General features: G+C 37.5%; 1 protein-coding gene across 1 annotated transcript in view; it reads left to right on the top strand.

Annotated features, from left to right (window-relative positions):
• The window catches only part of LOC150086994 (uncharacterized), a 112,686-nt gene extending 100,906 nt beyond the window's left edge, over positions 1–11,780 (top strand). The window contains exons 9-13 of the mRNA XM_090371733.1: positions 5,248–5,306; positions 7,423–7,504; positions 8,754–8,838; positions 10,674–10,746; positions 11,568–11,780. Of these exons, the coding sequence (XP_090227859.1) occupies positions 5,248–5,306; positions 7,423–7,504; positions 8,754–8,838; positions 10,674–10,746; positions 11,568–11,671 (403 nt within the window). The 3' untranslated portion in view covers positions 11,672–11,780. The remainder of the gene's footprint in view (positions 1–5,247; positions 5,307–7,422; positions 7,505–8,753; positions 8,839–10,673; positions 10,747–11,567) is intronic.
• The last annotated feature ends 7,788 nt before the right edge of the window (positions 11,781–19,568 follow it).

Raw genomic sequence — 19,568 nt, 5'->3', positions numbered from 1 at the left:
AATTGTTCTGGAAGGTAACGTCATTTATTATATCGTCTAGGACTGGGCAATCAACGTTAGGCGGACAATCGATCGCTTTTGGAGAAGGTGGAAAACCAGAATGCTAAAGCTGTTGTTTGGCCCTTTACAATGCCCTAAAAGTCATTATTTGAAGCAGGTTGTATCCACGTTGTAGATAAAAATACACTTCTTTGTTGGTAGTCAGTCCATTAGCAGAATGGTACTGAAATTTGGTCACAAGGAAAGGCTGAAGATCGACCACTAGTAATGATTCTTTACCACGATATCTTATTTATTAAAATTACCAAGGTTTATAAGCTGGAAGTAAAGCTTTGTTACCTGCGTTGGAAAGAAAAAAAAAAGGCCTAACATACGCCACGAGTTTCCTCGGTGTTACACTTAAAATAAACAGCACTGTAGGTTTACAGTGCTGTTTATTTTAAGCGCAACATTTGGGAAAGTGTTATACTATTTTGAGTAGAATTCTACTGCTCTCTGGCAGCTACTTAGGGGGAAGATGGCCAGATATACCAGCAGGATAACATTTTACGTGTGATGATCTGCGTTATAAGAAGAAAGATAGCAAATGTTAACAGATAACAACGCCAATTTTTCTTTCTCTTTCTAGTAGCAACTCTTGGAGGAAACAGAGAATTAGGGACCAGATGCAGCCCAGCGTGTGCTGTCTGACAACCCTTGCATGTTGTCAGATAACTTCTACTCAGCGGGCAGAAAGAAGACAAACAAAGGGAGGTAATCGCAATGGTAGAGTATTGCAACGATACTCTGTAGTTTCAGCTATTTTAACAGTTCACGCGTGCTGTTTAACAGCCAGGTATTAATGCCTCCCCCGAAATAACGAGGTCAAGCTAAACCTCACCAGTGGGACCATGCCACATTCGGGTAGATGGCCTCCCCACTCTGGATGGACACAGGCTGGACGTTGTCACTAAGTTTAATGCGATGCCAAATCTCTTTCCTTTTATCCTTTTCCTTATGTTTAGTACTCGAGTTGCGTATGAGAGAGAAAAGTTTATCTTTTAGTAATGTTTTACTGATTTGTACTTCTGGATGAGTTTGCTCAATTGTGTGTCCTGTATGTCCTGGCCAGATGGGGATTGGAGGAGGAAGAGTACAGCGAACAAGGGCAGGGGAGAATCTTTTGCTTACGCATTCGTGCGATGTTCTGGTGGGTAGCCCAGTTGGTAGGATCGCCATCCTTCCCACATCAGCTGGAAAAGACTTGAGTTCGAGTCCCGTCGATGTTGGGAGGAATTCGTATGGGTATATTTTACAACGTGGTTGAGTTAGTCGGTCTCAGGCGAGGGCAGCACGGTTTTTATTCCCATCGACTCGGGTTATTTCAAATTTAATAGGTTTATTGTCTTTCTTTCAATTTTATCCACACTTTTAGAGCATTATAGATTCGAAAAAAGGTGCTGAGATGAGCATAACAAAAAAGTAAAACTTGATCTTTTGCATATGGCTTCCTATAAACAGACCACTTCAAATCCAGGATATACCGAAGCCTTTTATGACATTATATAACTAAAATACGAACTCTGACCTTGAGATTTCAACGTATCAACGCAGTTTCAAATGATCTCATGGGTTAATGCGCCATGTTTATCAAACGTTTGCCACCACCACCTACCGCCCGCGTTCATAAGAACGCAGGTAATACAGAGCCATCTATCGAGGAAAATGTGAACTTCAAAAAAGACCACTCAATTTATGTTAAATCTGTATTCAAGAATGTTCCCAAAGGGCACGAGGGTCTCAGCACTCACAAATTATAGTAAGGGACGAGTTAATATTATTAATAAGAGCTACATTGACAGACACAAGTGTCGTAGCATTCACGTGCATTCAGTTCTTCCCTTCAGCCAACATTCCTTTCAGCTATCGATCGCCGGTTATTCAACTCCGTTCCCCCCGTAGCACGTGAAACTTCGCACAATCATTTCTTCCAGTTTAGAGTGCTAGTTCTACTCGAGCTTCCACTCCACATGTACAGCTCTCTCTCTCTCTCTCTCTCTCTCTCTCTCTCTCTCTCTGCTTAAGTTTCGAAAAGTTAGTTTTGAAAGTGTTTTAGAGCAAATTATTCTAACTAGCATTAAGTTACACTTCAGTGGTCATGTAGATAAGCATTTTAAGTTTATTTATAATGAATTATATTATTAGGCTGGCACGTAACAAACAGGAAATACAAAGGAAGATCGAAAATACAATCTTTCATCGCGTGATGTATTTCGTTAGCAGAATCAATCTCAATATATTAACCATAATTTTCCGCTTATGACCGTGACCTCCCCCCTCGTTCCCACAACTTGAAGCTTGCCTGGTGTATTTAGTCAGAGAACTAACTATTCACTTCGTGTGGGAATAAGTACAGATGGGGTTGTAAATGACTTGAACTTGTTTTCAAACAGTTAGTTGAAACTAGTGTAAACTTTTCTAATTAGCAACTCATTATTTTCAACAAAATTCATTACAAAAACAACTTGCAGTACGCTGTATGTAATGCTACAAGTACTTACACTGGTGCAGGTTAGATCCGTGTGCGTGTGTGTGTGTGTGTGTTAAGCGCCAAAGCAACTAAAGCCGTGAGGCGTCAATATTATTGGTTGGCCAGTTTGCTGGACGAAAAACGCAAGTTTTCAGGAGGAAAAAACAGCGAAACTCTCGCCTGAGACCAGTTCGAATTCCATCGATGGCGCGAGGAACTTTTATGGGCTTTTTACACTCCATGGCTGAGTCAGTCCATCTCAGGCGTAAACAGCTAGGGTTTTTCTTCCTGCAAAGCGGACAAATCTACCAGAGAATACACGCAATTTATAGACACATATGGATAGATGAAATAACTTTCCGGGTGACTCTAATAGTTTTATAACTCAATGGATACTGCTCTTCAAGGACTAATGTTATTACTAGAGTCCCTCGGGGTTCGCTGTTGGGCCCATTATTGTTTTATATGTGTATAAATGATATTGATGCAGGCACATCAGGCTTAATGTCCAAGTTTGCAGATGATACGAAGGTTGGCAGAGTGGTTAATGACACTAATGACAGTATGCTGTTGCAAAAGGATCTAAAAAATTAGGCAAATGTACCTGAGAAATGGCAATTGAAGTTTAAGATTCATAAATGCAAGATGCTGTAGCATTAACCCCACAGTAATGTAACAACTAAAGATCTGGGGTAATTGTGCAGTCAGATATGAAGTTGGTTGAGCAATGCGGACAGGCTGCCAGGACAGCTCATGGAGCTGTCCTGGGGGCAATGAGACTGGTGAGCGGAGTAGAAGGGTGCTCCTACCAAGAAAGGCTTCAGTTTTGCAAATTGCAGAGCCTGATGATTAGGCACCTGCGAGGTGATCTGATCGAGGTGTTTAAGGCTTTGAATGGATTGGACAAGCTCAGTACTGATGGGATTCTTCCTCTTGCTCTGGCCACGCACATGAGAGGGGACAAATTCAAATTGAGGAAGGACGGTTGCAGAAACAGACTTCCATCTGTCATTGTGGAAGTTTATAGCTTAAATAAATTCAAGGAAGAACTAGACAAATTATTGGAAGGAATGAATAGATAAACTGGGAGATGTGTGCTTTTTCTTTTCCTTTTTTGGCTGATGCTGTATAATGTTGTTTTCTTGCCTCATTTGCCACTGCAGATGCTAACTAGGCCGTGGCGTGTAAATATCCATTAAAAAGTCATCACATCATTGATGGGAAGCAAATTCGGACCTTTTCCACTACTCACTACTGTTGTACCCACGAGGATGTCACTGTAGCAAACTCAACCTCATGCGAAACGATTTTGCAAACTTTCAAGTGTCGTCCTTCTTGATGTGAACTGTCTTAAATGATCACAGCCCTCTCAAAAAGTCCTCGCGGCAAGCACTGTCCTTCTACACAGTGTGGAAAAATCTGGATTCGTTTGCATTCCGTCTAAACGGCATGAAGTTTAATCGGCTTTTTTTTCACATCGTGGCGAGTCAATCGGTTTGAAGCGAAGAGCGCATCCCATTTTATCTTCCAAAAACTTGAGTTTTCCATCCAATAAACAGGCAGATAGACCAACGAATACATATTACTACAGACATGACATAGGACAATACACAAACAAACCATTTCGGAAAAATCCATATTACGCACCGCACTAATAAACGCTGAACTGCTCTTCGAGTACTACTGCTGTCACCAGCCTAAAAATATCTCGTTCACTATATGAAGACATCAGGCGCCCTGTTGCCATAGTTACCTCGATATACACTGATAACCAATGGGATGGGCGAGATAGAGAGATGAAGTTATTACAAATTGGAAATTGCATTAGACTTCAACAGTATAATCGGACGCCATTTTTTTTCTTTAGAAAATGCGGAGAGCGTTCTAAAACTTCTTTTTCTTAATGATGCACTGTGAGCCTGCATTGTCGATCCTGAAAAAGAGATTAATGCATTTCCCCAATCGTCCAATCTTAACCACTCAAGGAGATGCTCTCCTATTCTTCGCTGGTATACTCCTGATAAACCTTGATTTTTCTGTCAGCATGGAGAGATGATTACCAAATATACTTTAAATTATGCTAATCATTAAGATCTCGCATCATCCTAGGATAAGCAGTGTTATTATGGGGGAAATATGCCCATTCATCCTTTATAAACAACCCACACTAAGAGAGGCTTTAGATTTAATCCATCCCAGAAAGGATCAGTCTCTCGGCAACACATTGTAGATCTTCCAAGTTTAATTCCAAACTTAAACGACCTGGCAGCATGCCAAGAGTGATCTAACTATTGAGGAAAAGCTACCTCATTCTTTCTCGGAACTTTTAATAGGCTCTCTTTTTAAAGAAAGCGATAATCTTAACGATGTTTTATAAGCACACGATACACCTTCAAAATTCTAAACTGCTATCAGCTCAAATCCACTTCATTAACAGTTTCTAAACGAATATTCTGCCGTTTATACAGAACATTAAGTTACTACACGTTATTATCTGCTCCATTTAGTTGTTTAGGCAAAACAATCGCAATTTTATCCTTTAAAAGAGAGGGGGGAGGATTCTATAAGTTACGATCCAAAGTCTGATTTTGTTTAGACGGTAATTTGAGCATAGATATGTTGGTCGTAGAATTGTGTTAATCTACATGAAGATGTTGTGTTTATCTAAGAACCATATTAAACTATGTCCACGTGTTTCATCCATCTCCTTATAGTTCTTTTATTCATATTTCTTTCAGAGAACTCACAGAAAAGTGGGAAAACTACACAATTATGTGTTATCTGCCACCCTTTGATGGTAAGAGATCATTTCATTTCATTATAATTTTTTTATAGATTTCAGCGCTTTCCTAATTAGAAAATTTCGCATCGCTGTTAATGAGAATAGCATTTATTAATTAATTAATCTAATTAGTTAAATTAAAACAACGGTATTTTAATTTGATGCTGTTACTGCCCACCGTGGTTAAGGTCTACAAAGAATGGTGTCGAGACTGCACCAGAAAGAGATGTGAATTCAGTTTTCTTCCCTCACCTAAGACCACTGTACATCAATTCTTCCTTTCTCGTTTCATAATAGAGTTTGATAGGTTCTAACATTATTTCTGACAAAACTGATGCTGCAAAACGTTTATTGCTTCATCTATCTCTTTATCTTTAATGAAGAAGTACGGAAAACAAATCCACAAAATATTATGCCTTCGCTAAGATGAAATTTGTGCTTCCTCGGCATTTATAGCATCCTTTTTCAATGGAAACTTTTCAACCATGTAGTCACATGCAAAAAATAACGTACTTCTTCAATGAACATAAGAATAGAATCTTCTCTTGTTTTATACTCTCCATGGCCTTGGCACTAGAAATGTTTACAACCAAGTCAGAATCACCCTACCCTACTCAGTACTTGGTGTGACGTGCATTTGATTTAAGAGCTATGTTCAGATTTTCACGTTGGTATACCATTTAAAAGAAACAAGCAATCTTTGGATGGATGGATGGATGGATGGATGGATGGATGGAGCAGAGTTTTAGAAGTATCAGCAACTAAGGTCACATTGCGCCATTTATAATATGTTTGTAGAGTGAGTGTATTTTGTGGTCTATTTGTTGTTTGCTGGACGAAAAACCCAAATTTTTTGGAGAAAAGTCCGTGACTCTCCCCTTAGACCAACTAACTCAGCCACGTTGTGATAAAGGTCCATAAAAATTCCTGGCATCATTGACGGGATTCGAAGTCAGGTCTTTTCCACCCGGTGTGGGAGGACGGTGATTATTCTACCTATCAGGGCACTCCTTGAGATATGAACATTGGCACATATTTATTTATATAAACAAGGATGCACATGCCGATTTCATTTTAACAGTATGATCCCTGATTACCTTGAAGAAAAACTTTATAATGCCAAAGAATGTCAAGTCATACGGTTATTTAAAACCGCTAGCAAGTATTAGGAAATTCAATTGACAGATACAAGGATCTTGTCCTGGCACCTCTGTTTTGGAAACATTGTTTTAAATAGGTTGCTTGTCAGACAATTTGAGTTTACTGTCCCAATTGCCTAATGCAGACGGCTTGCTTCTTATTGTTTCTGGATATTCGAGAGTGCAGCTTTAAACCAGGGCATCTACGGTGCTTCTGGACCTAATTGGACGAAATCAAGATGATGTAATTTAATCTGGGCCGTCCTCCTAGTATTGAGATTGCTGGCAAGCAAATACCCTACGTCCCTAACTCGAAATATCTTGGTATCGTGATAGATGACTGGCTAGACTTCACCCTACGCATCAACCATCTTCTGGAGAAGATCAAGAAATTTACTATGACTATAGTGAGGATCTCAAAATCTGACTGTGATCTGTACTGTCTTCAGCGCCTAATGCTGCTTTGTATGCTACGTGCCTGCAGGACAGTTCTACGGATACCCTAGAAGTGATAGCTGGAACTTTGCCATCAGATCTTCGTCTTATATTTAGATCGTTCTGTTATCATCTCAACCACGCATTGCCAACGCAGTTTTCTGGTCCAAACTTATCAACACCTGGCAAGATCTCTGGACCACTTCAGTCAAGGGTAGTAGAATCACGTACAAGTTTATCGATTGCTTCTGATCGGTGAATTTCATCTTGATTATCTCCTAATACCTGCATGCCCTTTCTGATCACCGGGTATGCAAGTATTAGGAGAGAATCAAGATGTTCAATTATTCGATGGGTGTGGGATCTGCTCCTTTTGTAAGAAAAGTTTATAATCTGAAGGAGTTTCTTAAACAGAATCGAATGATTGAAAATGGAAGGTGTTTGTGTATATGAAAATAAAAAAATGTAAATGTAGTTCATAAATATAAATGATTTCTTACAGACTTTCTTCAATCTCTGTCTCTCTCTGAGATGTTTTCTCTGTATCATATTTTTAGGCCACTATCCAGCTCTACCTGGGTCTCACGAATGGAACCGTCCTGAAGCTGTTGTTGCCATGGACGAGGAGATTGAGCGATGGTAAGTTCACTGTTCGTGTTTCCATTTATACAGCTGTACGATTCGCGTTTTTCCTAGCAAAATGTTGGAGCGTGATGTTATTATAAGATTGACAAAGTTAACAACACCTTGTCACCATGGCTACGGCGAAATAATGACGAATTAGTGAACAGATAAATCGTCAAGTTCATGGTAAGACGTACCAGAAAACTGCACGAAGCCAGAGCAGGTTTCAGTACTGAGACTCATAAAAATGCTTCCTTTATTTAAATATTTAAGATCAACATTCGTGTATGACGCATAATATAGTACGCATCTTAACCGAAAGAGCGCTGTCTGTAAATACACGCAAGTCCAGACCAGAGAGGGACAGACAGAGCTGGATCTAAATATAGTAACACGCTCTGTTTAGATGCAGTTGCAATTTATTTATTAATTATGGCCAAACGTATATAAAACCTAGTTATGTGCATTGTAAGAAACGCTAAACAAAGAGTTCGTTTCATTTTGGGTAACAAAATCGTAAACAGATGACGAAGTTCGTCACGCAGGTCTTCATGATTCATGAGTTCCAAATAAACGTTTCTTTACTGATTATGGAGACAAAATACGTTAGACAAAATACGTAAGACTTTTAGACTTTTCAAGATGAATTGGTGCGTCTTTGTAATCTGCGTGCGTTTTAAGGCTGGTTTGTGTACTTTTGAAGGATACAAAACCCATGGAAAATCCCACATGAAACCCAGCACCTCTACTGACTCGGCCAGTCTCAAATCCATCTAGTGAACCATTTTGGCACTAAAGAATGTCTAGATACACCATTGAAGCGTGTTAGAGAGGGGTTAAAACCTCCTTTTGTGCGGAAATGAGAAACTCATTCATTCGTTTTTGAAGCTTAAGACGAGGTATACCAAATAGTTGTATGATCTGTTCATTTTGATTTAAAACAAACCTGTTTAACGTCTTTGAAGATGCTCATGTTTATCTTAAATATTTAAGTCCAGAAAACCATAATTTGGGACATGAAAGTCTCACGAAATGAGCCATGAATGTTCAGTTAGTTCAGTTTCATAAATGAATGTTCCAACTGAACCTTCATTTATGAAACTTAATCTAATAGTGTTTTGAATTGCTTTGAGTTGTCTGGTTATTGCAGTAAGTATAATAACAAACCAATGGGAGGTATATTAGTTTGGGAACTGACACGAAGAAATAATTACACAGTCCATGAGACCTGCCATTAAGTTTACAAAATATTTCTTTCGTTTAGGAGACAGAAAAGCCTGGAAGCCTACCAAGCCCAAGTTACTTGCCTTACCAGGTTACAACAAGAAGTTCTAAGGCTTCACAATTTGGTAAGTATCAAAAGGTATTTTTAGAATAATATAAGGTTGCGTGGTTATTATTCTTTTTGTTGTTTTTTTCCCCCTTCGACTACCCAGACGCATGCTCTATAAAATGACATCCAACTCGGACTGGAAGAAAACAGTGCTCAGCAAGGAAACCTGGATTCATCTCTGTCTGTTCAAGTTACCCCCATTTCCCTCATCTTTTCATTTCTGCTTTTTCTTTAAGCTATTCGATCTACCAATCTCGTCTTCTCTTTTCCTTTATATTTCTCATCTTAGCCATATAACAACAAGCGAGTCATCTGATCTGAAGAAACGTACCCAGTTATTAGTATAAGGATCAAGGCGTAATGGAATCAAAATAATAATCGCAAGAAGTGTGTGCGTGTGTTGGTGTTTCAGTCGCTGTCAAGTTACTCGGCTAATGACATCCATTAAGTTATATAAAACACATGCAATAAAGCAGACCTCCAATTACAAGTTCATTTGGTTTAAGTGCCCATTTTCAGTCAGAGCTGGAGGCAATATCTATTATCTTAATTGCACGGCTCTTTTCTAATTATTGAGAACTGGGCCTGTTTAATTGCATCCCCAGGTATTTCACAGACAGTATTCACGTCATTAATTTTTTTTTGTTTGGATGGCGAGTAATCCAACATGATCTTCAACCGCGACGGTTACTTTTTGGTGTTATTAGCATCGTAATATAAGGCAAGGTTACTCTTATTTGAATGGATTCGTGCCCGAGGTCCTCAGCGTTTTTGAGATGCTAAATGTGGTTTATAACTCAACTCTTTTTGATGCTCTGAACTCCAGTTTCAAACAACATTAAATATTATTCAATTTTATCTAAATTTTAATCTATCATCTTATTTTATCATCTCTTCTTTCAATTTTAATCAGTTTTTATCATTACAAATCGCGATGTGATTGGTAATCTTGTTTGCTATGTCCAGAGACTTAAAGTAAAAGATGTGGGCCTTTTATTGGCCTTTTCCTTTTGTAACCGCAATGAATTGATGTAAATTATGTCTTTTTTAGGAATTATTGTTTGTACCATTTATGAATTAAAAATATCTTAAAAAGTCGCGCATCATTGATCTATTTTGAAAACCAGAAGTGAATTTATCTTCGTATATCTAAGTGAAACTTTTTTAAAAAAAACGTTTGTGCTTATACCTCACGACATAAAGTATTTTTTGTTTTATTTGTATTTTTTCCCATATGCGCTCATCTGAAATCTTGTAGGAATCGTCTTGAGGCATATTTTAAACTTTATTGCTATTGAGAATTAACCTCCCAAGAAACTTGATACAAACTTGAAAGACCTGTTCAATAAGAGAAATAGTACCATTGCTCATTGCCGTCAGTGGAAGACTGTCTCCGACTTTTCGAGCCGACCCCTCTGCCTAAGGCCTGAACGCGAGTGACTTTATCCTGCACCATACTCGATGCAGTTCAATATTTCTACTTCTCATCTTCACCCAGCTATGAATGGTGGTGCACCAGTGGTGGGTGGTAGTTATTGGGAGTGACACCAGATGGTGCCACTCTCTGCCTCAGCCGTCACTTTTACCTTTGTGGAGATTAGGTCCGATGAAGCGACTTTCGCGATTTTTCTCGCGCCATTGTTATTATTATAGTTATTGCTAATTATTACACTTATTTTATATATTTATTTCTCTTAACAATAGGGACTAATACTAAACATGTTAACGTCTTACTTTAAATCAGTTTATTTAATGAAATTAGCTTATTAAAAGTTATGGACTTTTTTTTTTTGTCAACGTTTATAGATCACATTTAATAAGCATTTCTTAATAACTTATTAATGTTTGCAGTTACGGCAACAAGAAACGACGATTGGTTTCTTGAAGAAAGAAAACCAGAGGTTACAGAATAAGCTAAGTAAAGGTAGGACCTGAAACTTTCCTAAACAAAACTCACTCATGGAATCAATCTTAATATTATTTCTTAATTTTATTTATATTTCCACTTATCAACAAATAAATATTACTAATATTACTAAAACCATTTTACAATTTCTTAACATATTCCTTAATTAATTTCTTAACATATTCCTTAATGACTTAACATATTCCTTAATGACTTAACATATACCTTAATTAATTTCCAATACGATAAGCGGACAGATCCTAATTTAAATATTTAATCGTAATTAGTCTGGTTTTAAGTACCGTATTTTTCGGACCATACGACGCACTTTTTTTCCCAAAACGCCTACAATTCCCTTGCATCGTATAGTCCGAATGCGTACTAGGTGCATGCAGCGAAATTTTTTTTTAGATCACATTGCGTATTATTCTTGTCTAGTATATGCGAGTGAGGTTTTATGCATGTCTCACTTCCTTCTAAAAATCGGAAATATTTCAAGAAATGTAGAATCTGTAATACCTTTGATGGTACCGAAGATGACGCCCTCTTTGAAGAATATAAGTTTCGATTATAACATCGGTAATTCAGAGTGTGACAGCAGATAGTGAGAATTTGGGATTCTAAGAACAAATTCGTCCTACACAGTTTTTTTTTAGTGAATTTTGTATTTCTAATATATATTCAATAAAATAATTTTTTACTAAAATTCTCCCACTTAAATCTGGGTTCTTCTTATAGTCCGGAAAATACGGTATTTAAATTCCTCATCACGTATTCTGATTTTATTGCTAAAAGATGGCGTAAAAGTCGAAATAACATTTTGTTTATTATTTTTACAGCTGAACGAAAATCAACTCAGGCATTAATTCAAGTTCTAGAGAAGGAAGCATCCGATTTCGAACGGTTCTGTACCTTAAAATTGGACCAAGCAGATCTCAGCTAAAGCGATCAAATTATAAGAATGTACACTATTTGTCCATCAACGACTGTATTATATATGTATTTGTTTCCTGTACATATTTTAGTTTCCGTTTTGAAAAAAGAAAAAAAAAAAAAAAGCGAGATTACTAGCGTGTGTATGTGTGTCTGTGTACGCGTGCGCATAAGAGGAAATTAACAATTAGACTGTTCTGTATATTTTACTGTATGTCTGTACAGAATTTCAACGTTTATTCTAAAGACTTCACAACTTATGGACCTGAAGCAATGTCGGTGCTGAGAGGTTTCATCTGGACTGTAGATATGAACAAATATCTCTCGTTCTAGTGATTCATCTTGCCATTTCCGTCTGATCAGATCACTGGACTACTATTCTTGTCATTCAACTTTGTATCATTGTACGTAACCTTGTTTGTATCTTAGAATAATCACTTTTCAATCAAATTTGTGTAGTACTGTTTGTATAATAGGGTTAAGACACCTACACGTAGCTACTAATTCCTGTTTCTTTTACTGACTGCTATACCTCAACCCACTCATTGAAGAAATCAGATATGTACAGTAAAATTCGGTGACAAACGGAGAATTAATTAAAATGTATATTTTGTTAAAGAAAAATCTATAAACAACCAAAAGGATAATTTTTAATTAAAAACGTAAATTTAAATTATAACTATAATAAATAATAAATGCGATGTAAATATACGGATCTTTCTCAAAGCCAGAAATCTATAAGCAGGGTTCTAAAACCACAGTTGCCATGGCGACCTAAGAAAATTTAACTGGAAGACTTTACAAGGTCAGTCTAGTGACTGCATCGTTTAATTGTTTTACGATTGTTATAGTCTATATATCTTGCAAGAATTGGCACGACTTTCAACAAACAAGAGTATTGTGTATTTTATGATCTTTATTCACATGGACGATGGTCGTAAGTTGAGTGATCGTAACTCGGGGAATGTCCCAAAAATTTACCATCTGTTGTCCTTATTTGATTTTTGTTGCTTCAGTGTGTTAGCAGTAATTAATATACCATGTAGGCCATAATTAATTTAAAGTATAGAAGTGTCCTCGCAGTTAGCACAGTGGATATAATCAGCTTAACACACGCATACATACAGTAACCCATATTTTCTTTGATCGAGTAAGTGATATTACATAACTCTACTTAAAAGAATTTTTCCTCTTCTTTAATCCTCCCCCCAAAAAATTATTCAAGTCTCAACGAGTTAGTGGCATCACTCAGAAAACTTTTACAGCAGGAAATTAAAAATGCTAGCCAAACTGAGCAAGATATTTCAGCAAACACTGTGGATTTTAAATGAAGGAAGTCGTCAAACCAGCCGTCAGAAGCGGTAGGGAAAATAAAGTCGGAGGTGTAGAGTTCCAACATCGAATCGAAGTTTGGCGGAAATTGAATTCCTTGATTGAAAGGTTACTTTACGGGGTTCGTAGAGGAACGTCACACGAATCAAAATCTTGGGGAAACATCTCTCATCCTCGCTAAACTGGAAGAAAGAAACATACGAAATCTGGCGAATAACTTGAGGAAAGTTTTAAATGGAAATATGATGAATACTGCTGCATTTAATAGCACTTTGAACGTCCTCCTAAACTCGAATTTAAGCCACATGACGGGGAATTTATATGGAAGAAGTGGCTGGGGATGAGTATGAGTGGTGTTTTGTAAGATGGTAAATTGTCACTGAATTGGAAACTCTTTTGTTTTAACACCAACAAGGTGTTAAGCTATTCATTGGCAACTTAAATTTGAGCAAAAGAATGCTGGCGGAATGAAATTTAAAAGATGCATTATTTATTCTGTGAATGGGGTCACCACTGTATAAAACTACGAATGCGCATACGCATGCAAGAGGTAGATGAGCATGGAATGAATTCAGCAAAGATGAGCATTCAATTACCCCAAAAGAGAGTCGTTTAAATCTACTCAACGTGACATTGACAATTCTGATGTAAAAGAAAATGCGCACGACAATAATTCACTCATTCTAGAAGAATTGGAAAGCAATATATCTAGCCTCATTTTTTGAAAGCAATGCTTTCAAATATGCTTCGACTTGCTCAGTTATTAGCAATGGCCGCATGCTGCAATAAAACCTATGGCTTATGCTGCACCAGCCAAAAAAAAAAAAAAAAAACGAATAAAACAATGATAAAAAACTAATAATTAATAAAAGAAAAGGAAATTAAACCTATCATCCTATGCGCTTCCCTGACCCGAAGGTACTATCCAGATGACCTTTGAATTTCCCCAAACTGTCAGCCTCTATCACCCATGTAGGCAACTTATTCCAGTAATTTATAACTCACTGGCTAAAATAAAACTTCCTGCAGTCCAATCTAAACATTTCTCCCCGTAACTTGAATTTATGTCCCCTAGTTCTAGCATCATTTATAATCTTGAAAATTTCGTCCTCATTCATTTTACTGATGCCTCTCAGAGCCTTAAACACCTCAATCAAATCTCCTCTAAGGTGTCTAGTTTCCAAACTCTGCAACCCACATATTCGAAGTCTTTCTTCATAAGGACGCCCTTTTGCCGATCTCACCAGGCGAGTTACCCTTCTTTGCACCCTTTCAAGAAGCTCGATGTCTTTCTTTAGGTGCGGTCTCCATACTTGAACACAGTATTCCAAGTGTGGTCTAACATAAGCCTTATATAATGGGATTATCACGTCCCTATCTCTACTTGCAAAAGTTCGATAGATCATCGATAGGACACCATGGGCCTTCCTTGCAACCTGTTTACAATGCTCAGAGAATTTCATGTCTGACCGTATCGTAACACCCAAGTCCCTTTCCTCCAGTACTGGGTTTAGTTGAACTCCACCAAGTGAATAATTTATTTTGGGATTACTGTTTCCCAGGTGTAATACCTTACACTTTGTTGGATTAAAGCACAGCTGCCATTTTTCTGACCATTCCTGAAGTCTATCTAGGTCTCTCTGAAGAAGCTCAGCTTGACAGTGATCATTAACTACTCTACCCATTTTAACATCATCTGCAAATTTAGACATCACGCCCTCTATCCCTTCATCAATGTCGTTTATGAAAATTAAAAACAACAGTGGTCCTAATACTGATCCTTGGGGAACCCCACTTCTTACATCAACCCAATCTGAGGAATAGCCATTTATCACAACCCTCTGCCTCCTGCCCTGAAGCCATCCTTCTATCCATCTAAGGATTTTCCCAGTGATTCCAACCTGTTCTAGCTTATAAAGCAACCGCTCATGTGGGACTGAGTCAAAAGCTTTGCTGAAATCTAAATAAACAATGTCGAAATTATTCCCTAAATCCAGCTCGTGAGTGACCCTTTCGAAATAGCGAACCAGATTTGTTAAACAGGATTTTCCCTTTACAAAACCATGCTGAGTATCCTTGAGGATTTCAATTCGATCCAAATGATCCTGAATTCCCCCCTTGATCATTGCCTCCATGATTTTCAATACTACTGAAGTCAGACTGACAGGTCGATAATTTCCAACTTCACTTTTAGAGCCACCCTTATGTATGGGAGATACATTTGCACTTTTCCAATCCAAGGGAATCTCCCCAGAGTCTAGTGATCTCGCATAATTAGCCTCAATGGTTCAATGCACTCAATTGCCGCCTCCCTTAAGGTTATATGGTATATTCGATCAACTCCGGGGGCCTTACTGTCCTGTGGGTTCGAAAGTTTTTTCATTAAATAATCTTGCGAAATTTCAATATCATTAATTACATATTTTTCAACTTCGCTCCCACAATTTCCCATTGCCACAAAAGGCTTTTCATTTGCAAATATCGATGCAAAATAACTGTTGAGTTCATCTGCAACGGCAGCTGGTGTATTTATTACTATCCCCTTTCCCTCACGTAAAGGTCCGATCTGGTTTGTCCTTCTCTTCTTGGCATTTATATATGTGAAGATGTTTGCTAGTGATTTCTCATAAACTGCCTTTGCCTGTCGAACCTTTTCTGTGGCTCTATTACAGATCGTCTTGTAGCTGTTATAGGCTTCAATACTTTTTATTGCTCTGTAACTTTTCCATGCCAACTTTTATGTTGTAATCACGATGATGACCATCTGCAACAAGCATCGTTGTAGAATAATGAATGTTAACGTAAATATTTATCTCTAGCACTCTTTTACTCTAAGTTATTCGCATTTCCATCGGTACTCGTTTAAAATAATCACGCTTGTATAAACCTTGTACCCTATAAAGAGAAGAATAGTTGAATCTATTATCTTGTTAAACGAGATATCCAAGCGATATGCAATAAGTCCAGAAGAACATAAGTACAGTATATGGAGTACATATGTTAGGTCCAGTTGAGGAACCGCGAGGTACTCTATAATTTAAAATACAATTCTTCCTTTCTTTTTCTGCACACCAAGGAGAGGAGGGAACAAATCACTGTACATTGTAAAAAAGTGATTTGACAAGGCACTTAACGCAATAAACATTTATTTTACTGAAGCCAACTCTCTGAAAGAATCCTAAGACCTTTGCTAAAGGTCACAAGAGAGGTTCAGTGTCTTTAGTTGCAATCCAACCGCTACTACCAGCGACAACTGCGAGCGTTACTCAGTATGCTTTCCAAAGAAATATGTTTTCCCTGTAAACCTTTGATGAATAACCTCCAGGAGTTCTCGGATAGCAGCCAAGCCAAGCGGAACAGGAGAATCAATGAGACAATATGAGTTTTCCTGTAAGCTGAACAATCTGGGTTTCGTATTTCATCAGTGCCTCAATCTCTCGAAATGATGGTTCCAAGTCCAGAAGCTTTCTCTTTTTCCTTATTTTATGCATGAACGAAGCTGCAAAAGAACTTGGGATTATTTTGAGAAGCAGTTTCCTTGCATAATTGATCTCGCAATCGATCACTTCCTTCAAGAACTTAATACCAACTCTTACGGGTGGTACAGATGGAATCGAAGTTGAGAATAATCGGTACAGAAAAAAGAAAACGAGACACTTTCAGAATTTTAATAAATTTTCTTCCGAGAAACCTTGACGATAGATGAATAAGGCATTCACAGTTTTTTAATATGGGGAGGGAACGATAAAAAAAACACGCGCCAGTATTCAGCAAGTGTATGATTTGTTAGCGAAACTTTAAAAAAAAAAAAAAAGTCTTGCCTATTTTTGCATCGGTTTGAGGTAAGTTTTCTCCAAGATTATTTTTTCTCTCTTTTGCGAGTCAAAGCAGTTCCGCTGCGGAAGATTAATGACGGGGAGGTGTGCCGTAATCTAAAATCTCTCTAGTGAAATCTCATCAGTCAATTAAAGCGTTTAAACAGGTCAAGGAGGTCAAAAAGAAAAATCCGGAAAAAATGGATACCGGATTTCCCGATAAAATCTTCCAAATCCTTTTAAAAACTAAACTGTTTTTTCTCTTCATTGCCCTGATAACGACACACCCAATAGGAACATTCTTTTATTATTAACCCATTTGTTTAAAATTATAAAATATATTATTAATATAATAATACGTTTGCATGCTTTAATAATGCCGCCAGATATTGTCCATCGTCCTTCCTTGTACTCATATATCGTGGACACCCAACAAGCAATCTTCTAGAGAGGTGACAGTAAAGAAAAATCGATTGAAGTATTGCTAGACAACCTACGTTCCTAGGGACGGTCGCCACATCACGAACTCTGTCAAGCATGAAATGCACCTATCATACGTAACCGTACGACATTACCGATCACTCGGGATTGTTGCCGATGTTATACATCAAGAGAGGAGCACCCCCTTCCCGAAATCGTTATGCAGTATCCAACAACCCTAATGATTCCCGACAGCGATGCCCAGCGGAGAATTATGAACCTGGCGACACCTTCCGAATAGCAATCGTGTTTAAAATTTTCATCCCGCAAAGAAAATTGTGATTTTTTTTGTGCAGAAAGAAACCTAAAAAAAATTATAAACAATAATAAGATGAAAATAAACAATAAACATGACAAAAGTAAACAATTAAACAAGACAAAAGAAGCAAACAATAACGTGAAAAAAGTAAACAATTAAACAAGACAAAAGAAGCAAACAATAAACGTGAAAAAAGTAAACAATTAAACAAGATAAAAGAAGTAAACAATAAACATGACAAAAGAAGTAAACAATAAAAAAGGACAAAAAAGTAAACAATAAACATGACAAAAGTAAACAATTAAACAATAAACATGATAAAAGAAGTAAACAATAAAAAAGGACAAAAAAGTAAACAATAAACATGACAAAAGTAAACAATACAAATGAGAAAAACAAACAGAAAAAATATGGAATTTTTAAATAAATAAGCTTTTCTGTCCGAATAGCAAGCATTTATGAAAATAAATGGACTAAATTCGTCCGATTAATGTGAAATGAGAGCATTGCACGCAACAGAACAAAAACTAATTAAAATAAATGCGAAACTACCGGATAAAGAGTTTGTTTGATAATGTGAAGTTACTACTCGTTCATTCACAAGAACTTGCAATGAAATTCCATCAGCAGATATTAAATGTACGGGTACAAATGAGCGTTACCATAGTAACCGATTTACTTTTCTGCCACTTAACTTTTCATTAGTGGGAGGAAAGATAAATAAAAAAAAAAAGAAACGCGTCTTATTCGGTGAACTGGATTATCTTTCAGGATATCGATCGTCCTTTAGAAATGATAATGGAGGAATTGTGTCAACCGTCCACTTATTAAGACAAAACACTCACGAGAGACGAAATAAATTTTAATCACGTAAAAGCAGGGATTCTTTAATATGAGGACAGAGAAAGAGAGAGAAAGCGTTTGAAGCTCTAGTTCCACAAAATAATCACGATGGAAGTTCAACCGATCTTTGACGTTCGCAACTCAAATAAACCCGAAAGCAGAGAACAACGAGAAAGTGCTGAACATCGATTGCAACCGACAGAGTCACTTAGAGACGGTAATTGTGTTTGTGGAGTAAGCCAATTATAATCCTGCATTCACTACATAAAGTAATACTTTTAATATACTGAAGGACATCTGATTGGAGCAAATCGATTCTGGGGCTTGGAGGCCATTGACCGCGTGTTTTGCAAGTCATAAGGTTTGTCGTGAGACTCAATTTCTTCTTGAATGGCTACATAGTGTGAACCCAACCATAATTAATCTTTTTCTCTTCTATATACACTGATTTCCAAAATAAAAGGAGACAGAAGTTTCTTTTTTCTTTTGCGGATGTTCATTATACTCGAGGATATCGCAGACGAAAACATCTAGCTAAAAATATGAAATGGCTGTACACGCTTCCCATAACCAGATGGCTTCCAGAGAAGAAAAAGAGTTGTATAGGCTTTGAAAGCGATTCCAGAATCATCAACGTCTCTAGGTTAGCCAGACAAGAATGGCCAGACTTATATCCAGAATTCAAGGCGACTTCAACTGCGACTTCAACCAGAATTCAACTGCGACTAGCAAATCAACTGAGCAGAAGAGGAATACCAACTGAACAGAAGAGGAATACCAACCCAGCAAAGACTTAACCTCAATGCAGCCAAAAGAATCTTATTATCCGTTTCAAGTACGCAGATGACTATATGTGGTAAGCCTTTAAGTATGGCGACTGGCTTTTTGCTTTTCTTTGAAACCCCCACCTCTAAAGAAAGAAAGCCAATTTTAGATCGGATAATCCGTCTGCTAGAACCATCAATACGACGAGTCCACTTAACCCTCAGCATGACTTACCACAAGCTGTGATTTGGGGAGGTAAAACTAACATCAAAACTTTCCTTAAAGGGAACCTCAGAATCTCACATTGAAGAATTTTTTGATGGTAATACAGCACTGCTAAAAACTCGTTTGAATGGACTTTCCATACTTTGACTTAAAGGAGCACAATCCTCGGACCATACCATAATATTTAG

The sequence above is a fragment of the Mastigoproctus giganteus genome, chromosome 4, assembly GCF_048544385.1.
Source record: "Mastigoproctus giganteus isolate SK-2022 chromosome 4, ASM4854438v1, whole genome shotgun sequence".
In the NCBI taxonomy this organism is placed as follows: Eukaryota; Metazoa; Arthropoda; class Arachnida; order Uropygi; family Thelyphonidae; genus Mastigoproctus; species Mastigoproctus giganteus.
The sequence above is the reverse complement of the archived record's forward strand: the minus strand, read 5'-3'. Positions and strand labels throughout refer to the sequence as shown.